The sequence below is a fragment of the Suncus etruscus genome, chromosome 15, assembly GCF_024139225.1.
Source record: "Suncus etruscus isolate mSunEtr1 chromosome 15, mSunEtr1.pri.cur, whole genome shotgun sequence".
Lineage (NCBI taxonomy): Eukaryota > Metazoa > Chordata > Mammalia > Eulipotyphla > Soricidae > Suncus > Suncus etruscus.
Window position 1 is genome coordinate 23,777,533 of NC_064862.1, and position 16,165 is coordinate 23,793,697.

Here is a 16,165-nt window from a genome sequence, read left to right on the forward strand (position 1 = left end):
TCTCCTGCCCCCCGAATCCAGGAACTCAATAAGAAGAGGACGCAGAAGGAGATGGAGCACGCCATGCTGATCCGCCACGATGAGTCGACTCGGGAGCTGGAGTATAGACAGCTGCACATGCTACAGAAGCTGCGCATGGACCTGATCCGCCTACAGCACCAGACTGAGCTGGAGAACCAGCTGGAGTACAATAAGAGGCGAGAAAGGGAACTGCACAGGAAGCACGTCATGGAGCTGCGGCAACAGCCCAAAAACTTAAAGGTGAGAGGGAGCCGCAAGGGTCTTCTTCCCATGTGGTGCCCCCCCATCCAGCTCAGAGCTGGGCTTTGCACTCGAGCTTCTGACCCCCGGATGGAATTGAATTGTTCCAAGTTAAGAATCCTGGATCCACCCCTGCGGACCCTGAAGCTCCAGAGCTGGAATGGAAGAACATGTGTGTGACATGCTCCACGAGAGAGGCCATTAGGCCCCGCTGATCTGGAGCCCGTGATACCAATATAATTGCTCTATGTTTCTGTAGGCCAGTTCTTGGGCCTTCATCATGACCTGACTTTTAAACATTGTAATTTGGAGGGTGTCTGGAGGGATAGCACAGTGGTAGGGTGTTTGCCTTGCAAGAGGCGGACCCGGGATAGATTGGACTTTGATCCCTGGCATCCCATATGGTTTCCCTTTGCCTGCCAAGAGTGATTTCTGAGTGCAAAGCCAGGAGTAACCCTTGAAAGCCACTGTGTATAGCCCAAAAAGTAAATAGCACAGCTGTGAGGGTGTTTGCCTTACACGCAGTCAACTCAGGTTCAGTCCCTGGCATCCCATATGGCCCCCCTGAGCCTGCCAGTATGGTACAAAAACAAAACAAAAACATAATATGTGGACCAGAGATAGTTCAGAGTTTAGGGCACTTGCATAGCATGTGATTGACCCCAATTGGAATCCCTAGTTCCAATAATGTGTCCATCACTGTCTCCATCACTCCTGAGTAACAGAGCCAGGAATGGCCCCTGAGCACAGTAAGGTATGTCCCCCAACACCAAATAACAAAAAACAAAGTTGTCTGTACACAAACCAGTCCCTGGTTCTAATTACCCCTCCTCCAAAATAAGTGAATTATTTGGCAGAATAGTTTTATTATTATAGTAATTTTTACCTTAATTACTGTGCTATTCAGACAGACCCTAATATAAAATATAAGGGGCTGGAGACTAGCATAGGGCATTTAGCCTTGCATGTGGCTGACCTAGGATGGACCTCGGCTCGATCCCCGGTGTCCCATATGGTCCCTCAAGCCAGGAGCGATTTCTGAATGCAGAGCCAGGAGTAACCCCTGAGCGGCACTGGGTGTGGCCCAAAAACCAAAAAAAGAAAGAAAGAAATAAAGAAAGAAAGAAAGAAAGAAAGAAAGAAAGAAAGAAAGAAAGAAAGAAAGAAAGAAAGAAAGAAAGAAAGAAAGAAAGAAAGAGAGAGAGAAAGAGAGAGAGAGAAAGAGAGAGAAGGAGGGAGGGAGAGAGAGAAAGAAGAAAGAAAGAAAGAAGAAAGAGAGAGAGAAAGAAAGAAAGAAGAAAGTTATAAAGAAAGAAAGAAAGAAAGAAAGAAAGAAGAAAGAAAGAAAGAAGAAAGAGAGAGAGAAAGAAAGAAAGAAGAAAGTTATAAAGAAAGAAAGAAAGAAAGAAAGAAAGAAAGAAAGAAAGAAAGAAAGAAAGAAAGAAAGAAAGAAAGAAAGAAAGAAAGAAAGAAAGAAAGAAAGAAAGAAAGAAAGAAAGAAAGAAAAAAGAAAGAAAGAAAGAAAGAAAGAAAGAAAAAAGAAAGAAAGAAAGAAAGAAAGAAAGAAAGAAAGAAAGAAAGAAGGAAGGAAGGAAGGAAGGAAGGAAGAGAGAATGAGAGAAAGAAAGAAAGAAAGAAAGAAAGAAAGAAAGAAAGAAAGAAAGAAAGAAAGAAAGAAATGAAGGAAGGAAGGAAGGAAGGAAGGAAGGAAGGAAGGAAGGAAGGAAGGAAGGAAGGAGAGAAAGAGAAAGAAAGAAAGAAAAAGAAAGAGAGAGAGAGGAAGAGAGAAAGAAAGAAAGAGAGAAAGAAAGAAAAAGAGAAAGAAAGAAAGAAAACTGAACTAAGTGGAGAAAGCATATGACTTTGTATAGATGTGACATCTCCCATGGGCATGGGAATGATGCATGTCCCAGCAAGGGGACTTAACTCCTGTTGACACATATAGGAAACTGACCTCAGTCCAATTGGCGTGATCCTCTCTAGCCACGAATCCTCACCTGTTATCAAAACTCTTCCAAACATTCATGATACGCCCATGTAACCCTCAGGCAGGGTAGCCCTAGACCCTACCTTCTGCATTTGTTATCTACCCTATCATCATTAGCCAACATGCATACATGTTACATATAGCAACATGCCAAGATTTTAACACACAAAGCCTCAGAATATTCCACCCTGCTTAGAATGGCATCCCACTGCTGAAATTCATCATTTCCAATCCATTTGTCAATTTAAAAATGTTTGTATTCACTTCATATAAAACCTACAATATTGGGGCCAGAGCAGTAGCACAGCGGTAGGACATTTTGCCTTGCATGCGACCGACCCAGGATGGACCCAGGTTCTATTCCCAACATCCTATATGGTCTCCCGAGCTGGCCAGGAGCAGTTTTTGAGCACAGAGCCAGGAGTAACCCCTGAGCGCCACAGGGTGTGACACAAAAACAAACAAAAAAATGACAATATTGGGGCCAGAGTGGTAGCACATTGGTAGTCATTTGCCTTGCACATGGCTGGCCCAGGATAGACATGGGTTCAATCCCTAGCATCCCATATGGTCCCCTGAGCCAGGAGCAATTTCTTTTTTCTTTTTTCTTTTTTTTTTTTTTTTGTGTGGTTTTTGGGTCACACCCAGCAAGCAGTCAGGCTCAGTAATTGCTCCTGGCAGGCGCCACCTGGACCTTCTGCATGAAAGGTAAACGCCTTACCTCCATGCTTATCTCTCCTGGCCCCAAAAAAAAACAAAAATACAACCTACAATATTCATAGCATCAACATGCATATCCAGGTCAAATGTATTTGCTGTCACATTGATTTGCTGCTAACACAAGTCACTGCATGAAAATGCGGTGACCCCAGCATCTAGATTTGCGCCATTAGGATGAAAGCCTCTCTCTCCCATCACTCACGAGTCTTTCTCCTTCCTCTTCTCATTTTTCTCCCCCAACACCAGGGCATGGAAATGCAAATAAAAAAAACAGTTTCAGGACACTTGCAAAGTACAGACCAAACAGTATAAAGCACTCAAGAACCACCAGTTGGAAGTTACTCCGAAGAATGAGCACAAAACAATCTTAAAGACACTGAAAGACGAGCAGACGCGAAAACTTGCCATTCTGGCAGAGCAGTATGAACAGAGTATAAATGAAATGATGGCCTCACAAGCGGTAAGTGGGTAGGTTCCGTGCCACGGCTGCAAAATCTCTGGGTGCCAAGGAAATCAAGAGCCCACCTTTGGTTTCCAGGACGAGGCTGGCTCACTCGCTCGCACATGCTTGGGATCTTGGTGTTTTTATCCACCCCCAAGAAACGAAGGAAATGCTGACCCTGAATAAAGTCAATTTCATGTGGATCTTTGCCAGAATGTACCTTAAAAAGATGGAGTTCAAGGAAAACCATGCTAACTCAGACCTGTGGCACTTAGGGACCCAAAGGGGGGAAATGTGATGGCTTCTGCGTACATGACATCATGTGTTCATTCATCAGAGGTTGCCAGGCATGAGTGAATAAGACACACAGACACAAGGGCCAGAGAGATAGCTCAGTGGTGAGCATTTGCCTTGCATGTGGCAGACCCGAGACAACCTGGGTTCGAATCCCAGCATCCCATATGGTCCTGTGAGTGCCGCTGGGTGTGGCCCAAAAACAAAAAAAGATGCACAGACATGGCCACTTAATAAACTTTAAACGTGAAGTTTAATAAACTTTAAGATGAGAGCAGTGAGCTAGGGGCCAGAGCAATAGCACAGAGGTTGGGTGTTTGCCTTATACATGGCCAACTTAGGACAGACCAGAGTTCAATCCCCAGCATCCCATATGGTCCCCCAAGCCTGCCAGGAGCAATTTCTGAGCACAGAGCCAGGAGAAACCTCTGAGCACAACTGGGTATGCCCCCCCCCTCAAAAAAAACAAAACAAGATAAAATTTTTAAAAAAGAGCAGTGAGCTAGAGAAATGGCACTGGGTCCCCAGTTTCTCAGGTTTTTGCTAAGCAAGCCAGGATGTCCATTAGTGAAGAATTTTCTAAAAACATTGTGCTTTAAGATAGAAGGTAGGGTCAGAGTGATGGCGCAGCGTTAGGGTGTTTTTGGTAGAGTTTCCCTTGCATAGAGCTGACCCAGGACAGACCACGGTTCGATCCCGCAGTGTCCCATATGGTCCCCCAAGCCAGGAGTGATTTCTGAGCACCTAGCCAGGAGTAACCCCTGAGTGTCACCGGGTGTGACCCAAAAACCAAAAAAGAAAAGAAAATAGGAGGTACCAAGGATTCTGTGAGAATAAGTAGAAGCAACTAATCTGGTCTTAGGAAACACATTTCTCTAAGAACCAAGAAGCTTATAGGAATTTATTCAAGTGATTTTCTACAGAAAGGAACCTACCAGGGCAAAGGCCTAAACCGTGGACAGTGTATTTGGGGACAGGACTGAAAAAGTTTATAAGAACCCAGATTTGAAAGAGGAGGCTTGTGGGACCCCCACATAGGAAGGCCATAAAGCTTGGGGTTTGTGTGTGGCGGGTCTTTCCTGGTAACTCAGTGAAAGTTTCTGCAGGAAATGAGTCTGATTAATAGTTGGCCAGTCAGAAGAGGCAAAGTTGATTCTACCAAGCTTCCAGTGTAGACTTAGACTCAAAGGCCTGAAAGAAGCTGGTACACTGGAGAAACACTGAGTGGCTGACTTTTATAGGGAGTATTCAAAGAAACAGGTGGATAGTCATGGGTCAGGTCTTCAAAATCCAGGAGTTATTTTCATTATACTCTAAGCACTGGAGAACAACTAAAGTCTTTTTTTAAGAAGGAAAGTGGCAGGATCATTTTTTGTGTTATTGAAAGATAGTGACAGTATGTGGTAAGTACAGCAGAGACCTGTTAGAAAGTGATTAGAATAGTCTGGGAGAAAGTAATGAAGACCTCAAATAAGGGAGAATTTCCTCCTAAAATGGGGAAGGATTGGGGAAATATTTCTGCAGCAGAAGAGACAAGACTCAGTATTCATTTTGAGAGGTTAGCAGCACAAGTAGGTTGGTTAACAGGAAAAGCATTATTTTACAAAGATGAAAAGCAGGTGGGATACTTTTCTATGTTTGAAAGAGGATTGAGTCTCGTGGGCATGTTATCTGAGCAATGTTTGTGTCCAAGGACAAAGGCCCCATAACATATTTCTAGTCCAGGGAGATGGCAGAAGAAATGACAAAAGGTTAGTTAGGCCTGGGGGCTGGGAATATGGCTCAGTGAGAACATCTGCCTTCCACAGGGTGTGGGGGAGATTCTGGATTCAATCCAGCACCCTAAAAAAAAAAAAGTCTAGAAACCATTATTATATGGAGCGGTCATGAACTGTTAAGAGTAAATGAGGTTTTCTAAGAAAAGGAGAGATTGTTAGAGAGGAAGGAAGCTGAGGACCAATTTTGTCCTCAAATGTTGGACTTTTTTTTTTGTTTTTTTTTGGGGTCACACCTGGCAGCACTTCAGGGGCCACTCCTGGCTCTATGCTCAGAAATTGCCCCTGGAAGGCTCGGGGTACCATATGGGATGCCGGGATTCGAACCACCATCCTGCATACAAGGCAAATGCCTTACCTCCATGCTATCTCTCCAGATCCCAAATGTTGGACATTTAAGGGCTGAACGGAAGTAGGCCAGAGACAGAAGGTCAGTGACTGGGGATGTTGTAGGGGATGGGAATGGGCTAGTGATTATACATAAAAGAAAACAGAACAAAATAAGTTCCTAATCGGTTTTCCGCATCACAGGAAGACCAATTGGATGTGATGGTAGATTCGTCTATCAACAGAGTGGGAGCTTGAAACAAAGTATATTGAAAAGTGATTTTTTTGGGGCCAGAGACATAGCATGGAGGTAAGGTATTTGCCTTTCATGCAGAAGGTCATTGGTTTGAACCCTGGCATCCCATATGGTCCCCCGAGCCTGCCAGGAGGAACAATTTCTGAGCATAGAGCCAGGAGTAACCCCTGAGCGCTGCCGAGTGTGACCCCCCCCAAAAAAGTGATTTTTTTAAGTGAACTAGATACAGAATATTACACAAGACTGATTTTTCCATATCTTTGTGAAGGAAGGAAGGATTTTTAAAAAAGCTACATCTAGAGGAAAAGCTAGATAAGGGAGGATTTCTGTTACTCACTGTTAAGTCTATGTTCCTAGGCAGAGTCTATGAGCCAGAACATTCTTTCACCCAACAAGTGTTTTATTGAACATCTACACAGTGCCCTGGGCCTCATACTATCGACTGTGGTGGGTAGGACAGTCATGAGCCATCTTCATGGAATTTCTAGAGGAAGTTCTAGAAGGAAACAGGTTGAAGTAGTCTGCTCAGGGTATCAGCCAAACAAGAGGAAATGTGTAAACTGTATGTATACCAAGGATGCTCTCCTGGTCTGAGAGTGAAAAGGAAAGTGTCTCAATCATATATGCCGATTATTTAGGGGACACAAAAAGGTGGGAAAGACATTGTCCCTTTTAAAGAACCTATAGACTTTTATCACATTGAAAATGTGGAGGATGTGACAGAAAATTATTGTGAAAGAGTCAAAGTGGGCACTAGTTGGGGGGATTTGAATTCTTAAAAGTTTAGTCAATTCTAGGCTAGAGTGATAGCACAGCAGAAAGGACATTTGCCTTACACAGCTGACCCAGGTTTGATCCCTGGCACCCGGTATGGTTCCCCTGGCCTGCCAGGAGTAATTTTTGAGTGCAGAGACATGAGTTAACTCCTGAGTGCCACCAGTTGTGGCACAAAAACAAACAAGTTTTCTCATTCTCCTGAAAGTTCTGGGAGGCCATGGGAAGGACAGTAAGGAGGCCCTGGCATCCCATTTATATTTCTTTTTTTGTTTTGTTTTGTTTTGTTTTTGGGTCACACCCGGCAGCACTCAGGGAAATTGCTCCTGGCAGGCTCAGGGGACCATATGGGATGCCGGGATTCGAACCGATGACCTGCTGCATGCAAGGCAAATGCCTTACCTCCATGCTTTCTCTCCGGCCCCCCCATTTATATTTCTAAGTGTGGATTCCAGAAGCATGCGGAGAATGGCCTGGTAGGTGGCAAGAGCTGAGGAATGGTCATTTATGAAGCGATTGCTGTGACTTGGGCACTATCAAGTGGTGACTAGGCCAGAGAGGGGGCAGTTAGGAGGGAGAAGGTGGATAAATGCCAAAGACAAGAAGGAGGAGAAATGGGCAGCATTTAGTAAGAGAGTGTACGTGACAAAGTGAGGTGTTTAAAGTGAAGAGGACTTCCAGCCTATAGTTTGAAGACAATAGTGCATAATGGCGCCACTTACCTACATGTTTAAAAAAGGGGAAAAATAGGACCGAGAGATAGCACAGCAGTAAGGGTGTTTGCCTTGCATGTTGCCAACCCAGGAGGGACCCGGTTCGATTCCCAGCATCCCATATGGTCCCCCAGCCTGCCAGGGCCAATTTCTGAGTGCAGAGCCAGAGGAACCCCTGAGCGTTGCTGGGTTTGGCCCAAAACCCAATCAATCAATCAATAAAGTTTAAAAAAAAATTTAAAAGGGGGGAGCAGGTTGGGGAAGTAGGAAAGGAAAATTGATGTCAGATGAACTGGAACTGGATGGTCCAGGCAGGACTTATCTGGAAGAAGATTTCTCTAGTGGACTGGTCAGGCTAACCTGGAGAGAGAAAAAGAGAGAGATAGAGAGAAGGGGGCAGAGACACAGAGACAGAGACAGACAGAAAGACACAGAGACAGACAAAGACAGAGAGACAGAGAAAGAAAGGAGAGAGAGAGATCCCCAACAGAGGGATAGAAGTAGGAATCATGCTCAGAGATGCTTATTGAAGCTTCTGGAATAGATGAAATTCCATAGGCAAAAAGTGAGATGAGGGGATTCCCCCCTCCCACATTTGTTGGCCTAGAAAGTCAGGGAGGAGCTGGCAGGGAGGGACAGAGCCAACTCAGAAGGAAGAAGCAACTTTGACTCCCAAAGATTCAAGAACAGAGAAGGAAAATACCCTTCTAGGGGCCTGAGCAATAGCACAGCAGGTAGGGTGTTGGCCTTGCATGCAGCCAACCCAGGTTCAATCTTTGGCATCCCATATAGTCCCCTGAGCCTACCAGGAGTGATTTCAGAGCTCAGAGCCAGGAGGAATCCCTGTGTGCCACAGGGTATGGTCCCAAACCCCAAAAAACAAACAAAAAAAAAACTCTTTTAGATACTCTTCCATGACTTTACTGTGCACAATCTGATTAGAAAAGGAGTGACAGAGTGAGCTAAAGGGAAGTCAGCAGTCGAGACAGCTGGCTCACAGGGGCCTTCTCCACCTTTGCAGCCAAACATGGCATCGAAGTGCCCCATCAGTGATCAGTAAGATGGGAGAGGACTAGAGGGATGGATATGGGCTCCTGATTGCCTCGGATGGTCCGGAACAGTGGCCTTTCTTCTGGGGAAGGGACCAGTAAATTTTGGTCACTACAGCTGTCCCTTACTCAATGGCAACCATATGCCAGGTACTGTTCCAAATCTTTATCTCTTACCTCATTCCACTTATTGTGAAACCCCTTTGAAGTTGTTTTTTTTTTTTTACCATAATTTATAGCTAAGTTGGGGCCGGGCAGTGGCGCTGGAGGTAAGGTGCCTGCCTAGCCTAGGACGGACCGCGGTTCGATCCCCCGGCGTCCCATATGGTCCCCCAAGAAGCCAGGAGCAACTTCTGAGCGCATAGCCAGGAGTAACCCCTGAGCATCACAGGGTGTGGCCCAAAAACAAACAAACAAAAAAAAATTTATAGCTAAGTGAGAAACTAAGATTTAAGGTCGAAAATGGGAGTTTTTTCCCTGGAAAGGAGCAGATAATACTTTAAAAAAAAACCTTTATTGATTTATTAATTGGTTCTTGGGGCCACACCCAGCAGCGCCCAAGGGTCACTTTTGACTCTGGACTCAGAAACTGTCTCTGGCAGGCTGGAGAACCATAGGGGATGCCGGGAATCAAACCGGGTCCATCCTGGTAGGCCACATGCAAAGCAAGCGCCCCACCTCCGTGCCATCTCTCCGGCCCCCATATAATACTTCTAAGTTGTATAAACCTTAAGGTTTCTGGCCTATTACTATTCTGGCCTATTACTCTGCTCTGAAAATGTAAAAGCAGCCAGAGACAATATAAACATGTATGCGATTGTCTCTGTCCAAATCAAGTTATGCAAAAACTGGGGGGGCCAGAGCCTTAGTACTGGGTTCAAGTACTTGCTTTGCACATGGCTGACGCTGGCTCAGTTTTCTGGCATTACATACGTTCTCCTGAGCCCCGTTAGGATAAGGGACCCCTGAGCATTGCTGGGGATACCTACCCACAAAATAATAATAATAATAATAATAATAATAACAATAATAATAATAATAAATATTTTTATTTATAAACAGAAAGCAGTCATGTAGAGGCCTTGGGCAAGAATGTGCCCATTTCTGGCTTAAAGAATCACTTACCTCATTTTTATGGGATTTATTGGTTTGTTTGTTTATTTATTTATTTTGGTTGAAGGGCCACACCCGGCGGTGCTCAGGGATTACTCCTGGCTCTGCACTCAAAAATCACTCCTAGCAGGCTCGAGGGAGCATATGGCATGCCAGGGATTGAATCTGGGTCTATTCCCAAGTCTGCACCAAGTGTAAGGCAAATGCCTTACTGCTGTGCTATCACTCCAGCCCCATTAACTTATGTTTTCAAGGCCTGGAAGCTTATGCATTGCTAAGTCATGCTGCCTTTTTTTACACGTTAGATGAACTCACTTTATGGAATAAACATAATATTTACCCCCACTTTGAAGGGGGAGAGTGGAGAAGAAATGCCCTGCAGTGCTCAAGGACTATTCCTAACTCTGTGCTCAGGAGTGACACCTTGCAGTGCTCACGGGAACTATATGTGGGGCCAGCGACCCAAACTGTGGTTTGTTGGGTACAAGGCAAGTGCCCAGGCCCTTCTACTGCCCCTCTGGCCCCTAAAATATTGATTTTGGTTTGGGGGATTGCACCCTGCAGCACTCAGGGGCTAGTTCCTGGCTCTGTGCTCAGAAGGGACCCCTGGAAGTCCTCAGGAGACCAGATACAGCGGCAGGGAACAACCCAGGGCCGTGGCCATCATTGCCCTCTGCAAGGCAAGTGCCTTAGCTCCTGGATGAACCCTCCGGCCCCCTGAAACTTTGCAAGCCTTTGGCCTGTGTGGCTTTTTGAGCAATGAATACCAATAGCTACTAGAATGTCTGTCTCCTAGGCTGGCATCAGGCCTGGCACGGAGTGAGATGGTCACTGGCATTCATACAGATGCCAGACGAGGTATCGGGGGCCTAGGGTGAAGCACTCACTTTCTTGGTGAGAGCAACAGCCACTAATGCGGACACGTAGGAGAGACAGACATCCATTGCCTTTATAGATAAGGAACTTTTTTTTTTCTGGTTTTTCAGCCACACCCAGTGATGCTTGGCTATGTGCTCAGAAACTGCTCCTGGCTTGGAGAAACCATATGAAACGCCAAGGGATCAAACCGTGGTCCATCCTAGGCTAGCGCCAGTGAGGCAGACGCCTTACCGCTCCGCACCACCACTCCCGCCCCTATGGATAAGGAACTTAGCAAGAGAGAATGGAGATAATAATAGTCTTCCTGGGAGCCGTCAGCCCCTTTGGCCTTTCTCAGTCAGGCTGTTCTTGCTTTAGATTGTTGGTATTTGGAATCTCTTCACTCTGAGTTCTAATTGGGATAAGAAGAGGAGAGGTTGAATAGTGAAAGCTGCTAATAATAATAATAGCAAAAGTGTAATAGTGAATTAGTGAAAGCTGCTAAGGTTAGAAAGCATTAGAAAATATTATTAGAATAATATAAATAATAATATAATATAAATGATATAAATAATATAAATAGTAAAATATTCTAATAAAATAGTAGAAAGTATTAGAGAATATTGGAGTGAAATATAAATAAACTAGTAGTCTAGTAAAATATTAGAAAATATTAGCAAGTATTATAATAATTATTCTTAGAAAGTATTCATAGTTATTATTATCTAGTATTATATATACATATATCTATTATATATAATATTTCTATTATCTAATAATTATTAGAAAGTTTTTTCAAAGTCTTATTACAGCCTTTCTTTTTTTGGGGGGGGGTTTTGGGCCACACCCGGCGGTGCTCAGGGGTTACTCCTGGCTAAGCGCTCAGAAATTGCCCCTGGCAGGCACGGGGGACCATATGGGACACCAGGATTCGAACCAACCACCTTTGGTCCTGGATCGGCTGCTTGCAAGGCAAACACCGCTGTGCTATCTCTCCGGGCCCAGCCTTTCTTTTTTTGGGGGGGGGGGGTTTGGGCCACACCTGTTTGGTGCTCAAGGGGTTACTCCTGGCTTTTGCCTTGCATGCAGAAGAATAGTGGTTCGAATCCCGGCATCCCATATGGTCCCACGAGCCTGCCAGGAATCCCAGGAGTGATTTCTGAACATAGAGCCAGGAGGAACCCCTGAGCGGTGCCGGATGTGACCCAAAAACAAAAACAAAAACAAAAAGATACTATGCTCAAGATATTTTTTTTCTTTAAAATGTTTTAGTTACTGTGATCTACAATTTCAGTTAACAATAGAGTTTCCGGGGCCGGGCGGTGGCGCTAAAGGTAAGGTGCCTGCCTTGCCTGCGCTAGCCTTGGACGGACTGCGGTTCGATCCCCCGGTGTCCCATATGGTCCCCCAGGAGCAGCTTCTGAGCACATAGCCAGGAGTAACCCCTGAGCGTCACTGGGTGTGGCCCAAAAAAAAACCAAAAACAAAAAGAACAAAAAAAAAAAAAAAAAAACAATAGAGTTTCCGATACACAATGTCTCAACACGACCCCTCCCTCCACGGTGTCAGCAGAAATAGCTGTTTTTAGCTCCTCTAATAAGATTTTCAACCATCATTTTGCACTCAAGACAGTGAGATAATCGCCACAAATTGTTAATTGTCCCCAAGTCTTATGTGGTAGGTAAAGAAGCATAAGGTGAAGGAAGCGGAAGTATCTGTGCAAAAGGGTCTAAACAGGGGCCAAAGATAGCACAGTGGTAGGGCATTTGCCTTACACGCAGCCGATCCAGGACAGACAGTGCTTGGAATCCCATATGGTCCTCTGAGCCTGCCAGGGGTGATTTCTGAGCACAGAGCCAGGAGAAATCCCTGAGGGCTGCCAGGTGTGAACTAAAAACCAAAAACCAAATAAATAAATAAATAAAGGTGGGGGGATTAAATGGTAGGGATAGAATTTGCTTGTTGATTATTGCTTTGGGTGGGTGAGGGGGACCACACACAACAGTGCTCAGGGCTTACTCTTGGCTCTGTGCTCAGGAAAGCACTCCTGGTGGTGCTCAGGGAGGATCCTAGGTGGTGCTGGAGATTAAATTAGGGTCAGCCACCTGCAAGACAAGCCCTTCACTCCTGTACTGTCTCTCTGGTCCCCAAATGACTCATGTTCAGCTGCCTCTCCGTGACCAAGGGCTGGCCCTCCACCATCAAAGGGGTGAGAAACCACTAGCCTACAGGGGAATCTGCAGCTAAATTCAGACTAGATTCAAAATGTCTCATTGAAGGATTCAGATCTTCGTGCTTCGCCTAAGTAAAGGGTCTGTCAAATCTAGAATCTATCAAGCCTGTAACAAACAGGAGGCTCATTGTCCCCAAACATAGTCCGATGACTTCCTATTGGCTGGCTTGGATTTTCCTCACAAGCACAGATATAAATTATGTTATATACAATATTATAATATAATTATATATTTTATTATATAAATAATATATAAAATACATTATTATATAACTGTATGATTATGTTAGTTGTCATATCAACTAACATATAACTATAATGTATTATATAACTATGTTTTATGTCATTATATAATTAAATATCTTATATACTAATATGTAATATATACTACAAAGTCAGGAGCTCTAATATTTAAAAGGAAAATTTTAATTTTAGACTCTGAACTTCACTGCTTCCAGCCAGAATATGTTCTTTAAGATTAATATTAATGGAGGGCCAGAGTGATAGCATCATGGTAGGGCATTTGCCTTGCATGCTGCCAACCTGGAACAGATCCGGGTTCCATCCCTGACATCCCACATGGTCCCCCAAGCCTGCCAGGAGCTATTTCTGAGCACAGGGCCAGGAGTCAGCCCTGAGCACTACCAGGTGTGGCCCCAAAACTATAAAAAGTTTAATATTAATGGAGGCAGATATATCATACAGAGATGAACACACTTGCCCTGCTTGCATTGGATTCTAGCTTGATCCCCAGCACCAACTAAGGCTCTCCACGCTTGACCAGAGCCACCCCTAAGCACACCAAAACACCCAAAAAGCTTCCTAAGTCTCAAGTTGAAGTTGTAAGGCATCTTGTGATGCCCTCCCTTTCCTTCCTGTGGTTAGTCTTATGACAGGAGAAAGCACATTTGGCTTTGGTGCTCTGGTGCTCAGCCAGGTGTGTGGCCTGCTCATGTGCTTCACCATAGCTGGTAGTCTTCGTGGAGGGACCCAAAGCATGCTGATGGCATTTGCCAGGGGTCACTCCAAAGCTTACTCAAATGCTCACCACTTCTTGGCCGTGATACTAATACTTATTAGTTGTGATACTTGACAGAGTTACAGCTCCCCCACTTTTTTTTTTTTTTAAATAAAAAAGCTTAATATTTTAATCGGTCTGCCAAAAAGCTCCCACACTGGCCAGCCAGGGTCATCTCCCAAAGGAGATGAGCCCCACTCAAGGTCATGAGGAAGATTCTATAGGGAAAGGATAGAGGGAGGTTCCAGCTTTCTGATCATCTTTAAATGACGGGCTATTGTGCAGGGGCACCTTCTTTCTGCTCCCTTGTCCTTCCCCAGTAGGCTACTTGGTACAGCCAGCTAGCTTGGGGTGGTATCAATAGAAATAGGCTTGTGAAGACCTAGCATGTGGCTTTCACCATATGGTCCTTACAAAATGGTGTCTCTCCCTGCTCAGAATCTGAGAAGCCTGCCATGTGACCTTCACAAAATGGCATCCCTCCTTGTTCAGAATCCAGGTCCCAACATTCCCTCCTCTTCTTATGGATTGCTCTCTCTCTCTCTTTTTTAAATTATTTGATTCTTTTTTTTTTTTTTATTGATTTGGTTGCTTTCTGGGCCACACTTGGTGGCACTCAGGAATTAATCCTGGCTCTGCACTCAAAAATTGACCCTGGCAGGCTGGGAAACCATATAGGATGCTGGGAGTTGAACGGGGTCCCTCCTGGGTTGGCCGCATGCAAAGCAAAAGCCCTACCGCTGTGCTATCTCTCTGTGCTATCTCTCTGGTCCCGATATCTCCTGTTTTTAATGGTGCTTCCACAGACCTGTTTGCAATGTGGCCAGAAATCAAAGAGTCGGGGGTCACAAAGAACAGGGCTGCCTGGACCATGCTCAGCCCATCTGGGACACCAGGGGATTGGCCTCCCAAATGGACACATACAAGACAGTGAGTGTGTCAAGCCACAGTGTTCTTTCTTGGGCCCAAAGCTCACTTCTCCAAGAGATCTTGAACTGCGTGACTTGGAATAGACTTTTTTTTCCTGCTGACTGCAAGATAATATGTAATAGTCAAGAAAAGGGAGGGCCTACACTGCTTGCCAGGAATATGAACAATATTAATAGTACAATGGTCTATTTCTCAAGTTTGATGGAAATTGTGATTATTTTTTAGATTTAAGAATATCCAGTTTTGGGGCCAGAGATATAGCATAGTGGTGCTTGCCTTGCAATCAGCCAACCAAAGACCTAAGAGAGTTGGTTCGAATCCTGGCATCCCATATGGTTTCCCGTGCCTGCCAGGAGCTACCGTATTTTCCGGTGTATAAGACGACTTTTGAAACAAAAAAAAGTCAACCGAAAATCGGGGTTCGTCTTATACGCCGAGTATATCCCGAAAAATGTTTCAATATGCCGCTAAATAAAAATTATCTGAATATTGCCACAAAATGAATTTTCCAACTGATTCTGCACTAATCACTGTGAGGCTGCTCGGACCGCCTCTCTAACTCAGCCAATCCAAGCAGGCTTTTGATGCATGCAAATTAGACAGTGTTCTGGACCCGAATCTACACTGTCAAAAGCCTGCTCAGATTGGCCAGAGTCAGAGAGGACGTCTACTACAGTAGAACCTTTGGACCTTTGCTTGTTGTGATTGGCTCACTGTGGAAGATAGAGTTGCAGCACAGGAACGTTCTGTCTTATACAGCAAATACAGGCCTAAACCTATGTTTTAACTGTAAAATTAGGGGGTCGTTTTATACGCTGGAAAATACGGTATTTCTGAGTAGATAGCCAGGAGTAATCCCTGAGCACTGCTGGATGTGGCCCAAAAACAAAAACAAAACAAACAAACAAAAAGAATATCCAGTTTTAGGTAAGGTGTCTGCCTTGCAAGCGCTAGCCAAGGAAGGACCGCGGTTCGATCCCCCGGCGTCCCATATGGTCCCGCCCAAGCCAGGGGTGATTTCTGAGCACATAGCCAGGAGTAACCCCTGAGCGTCAAACGGGTGTGGCCCAAAACCCAAAAAAAAAAAAAACAAAAACAAACAAACAAAAAAAAAAAGAATATCTAGTTCTAACTATCTTTAGGATGTGTTTTGTTTGTTTGTTTGGTTTGGTTTTTGGTTTGGGGACCACACCCAGCAGTGCTCAGGGGTTACTTTTGGCTCTGCACTCAGAAATAGCTACTGGCAGACTCAGGGGACCATATGGGATGCTGAGGATTGAACCTGGGCCCAACCCAGGTCATCTGTGTGCAAGGCAAATGCCCTACCACTGTGCTATTACTCCTGTAGGCCCTGTAGGATGGTTTTAATATGAAAGATATCTAAATATGGAACTCGTCCAAGTCCAAGTTGGAAC

The 16,165-nt window shown here is 44.7% G+C and overlaps 1 protein-coding gene across 1 annotated transcript in view; it reads left to right on the forward strand.

Annotated features, from left to right (window-relative positions):
• TAOK3 (TAO kinase 3) overlaps positions 1-16,165 on the forward strand; it is a 199,321-nt gene that overhangs the window by 179,298 nt on the left and 3,858 nt on the right. The window contains 3 exon segments of the mRNA XM_049788899.1: positions 22-261; positions 3,215-3,232; positions 3,234-3,428. Coding sequence (XP_049644856.1) covers positions 22-261; positions 3,215-3,232; positions 3,234-3,428 — 453 coding nt within the window.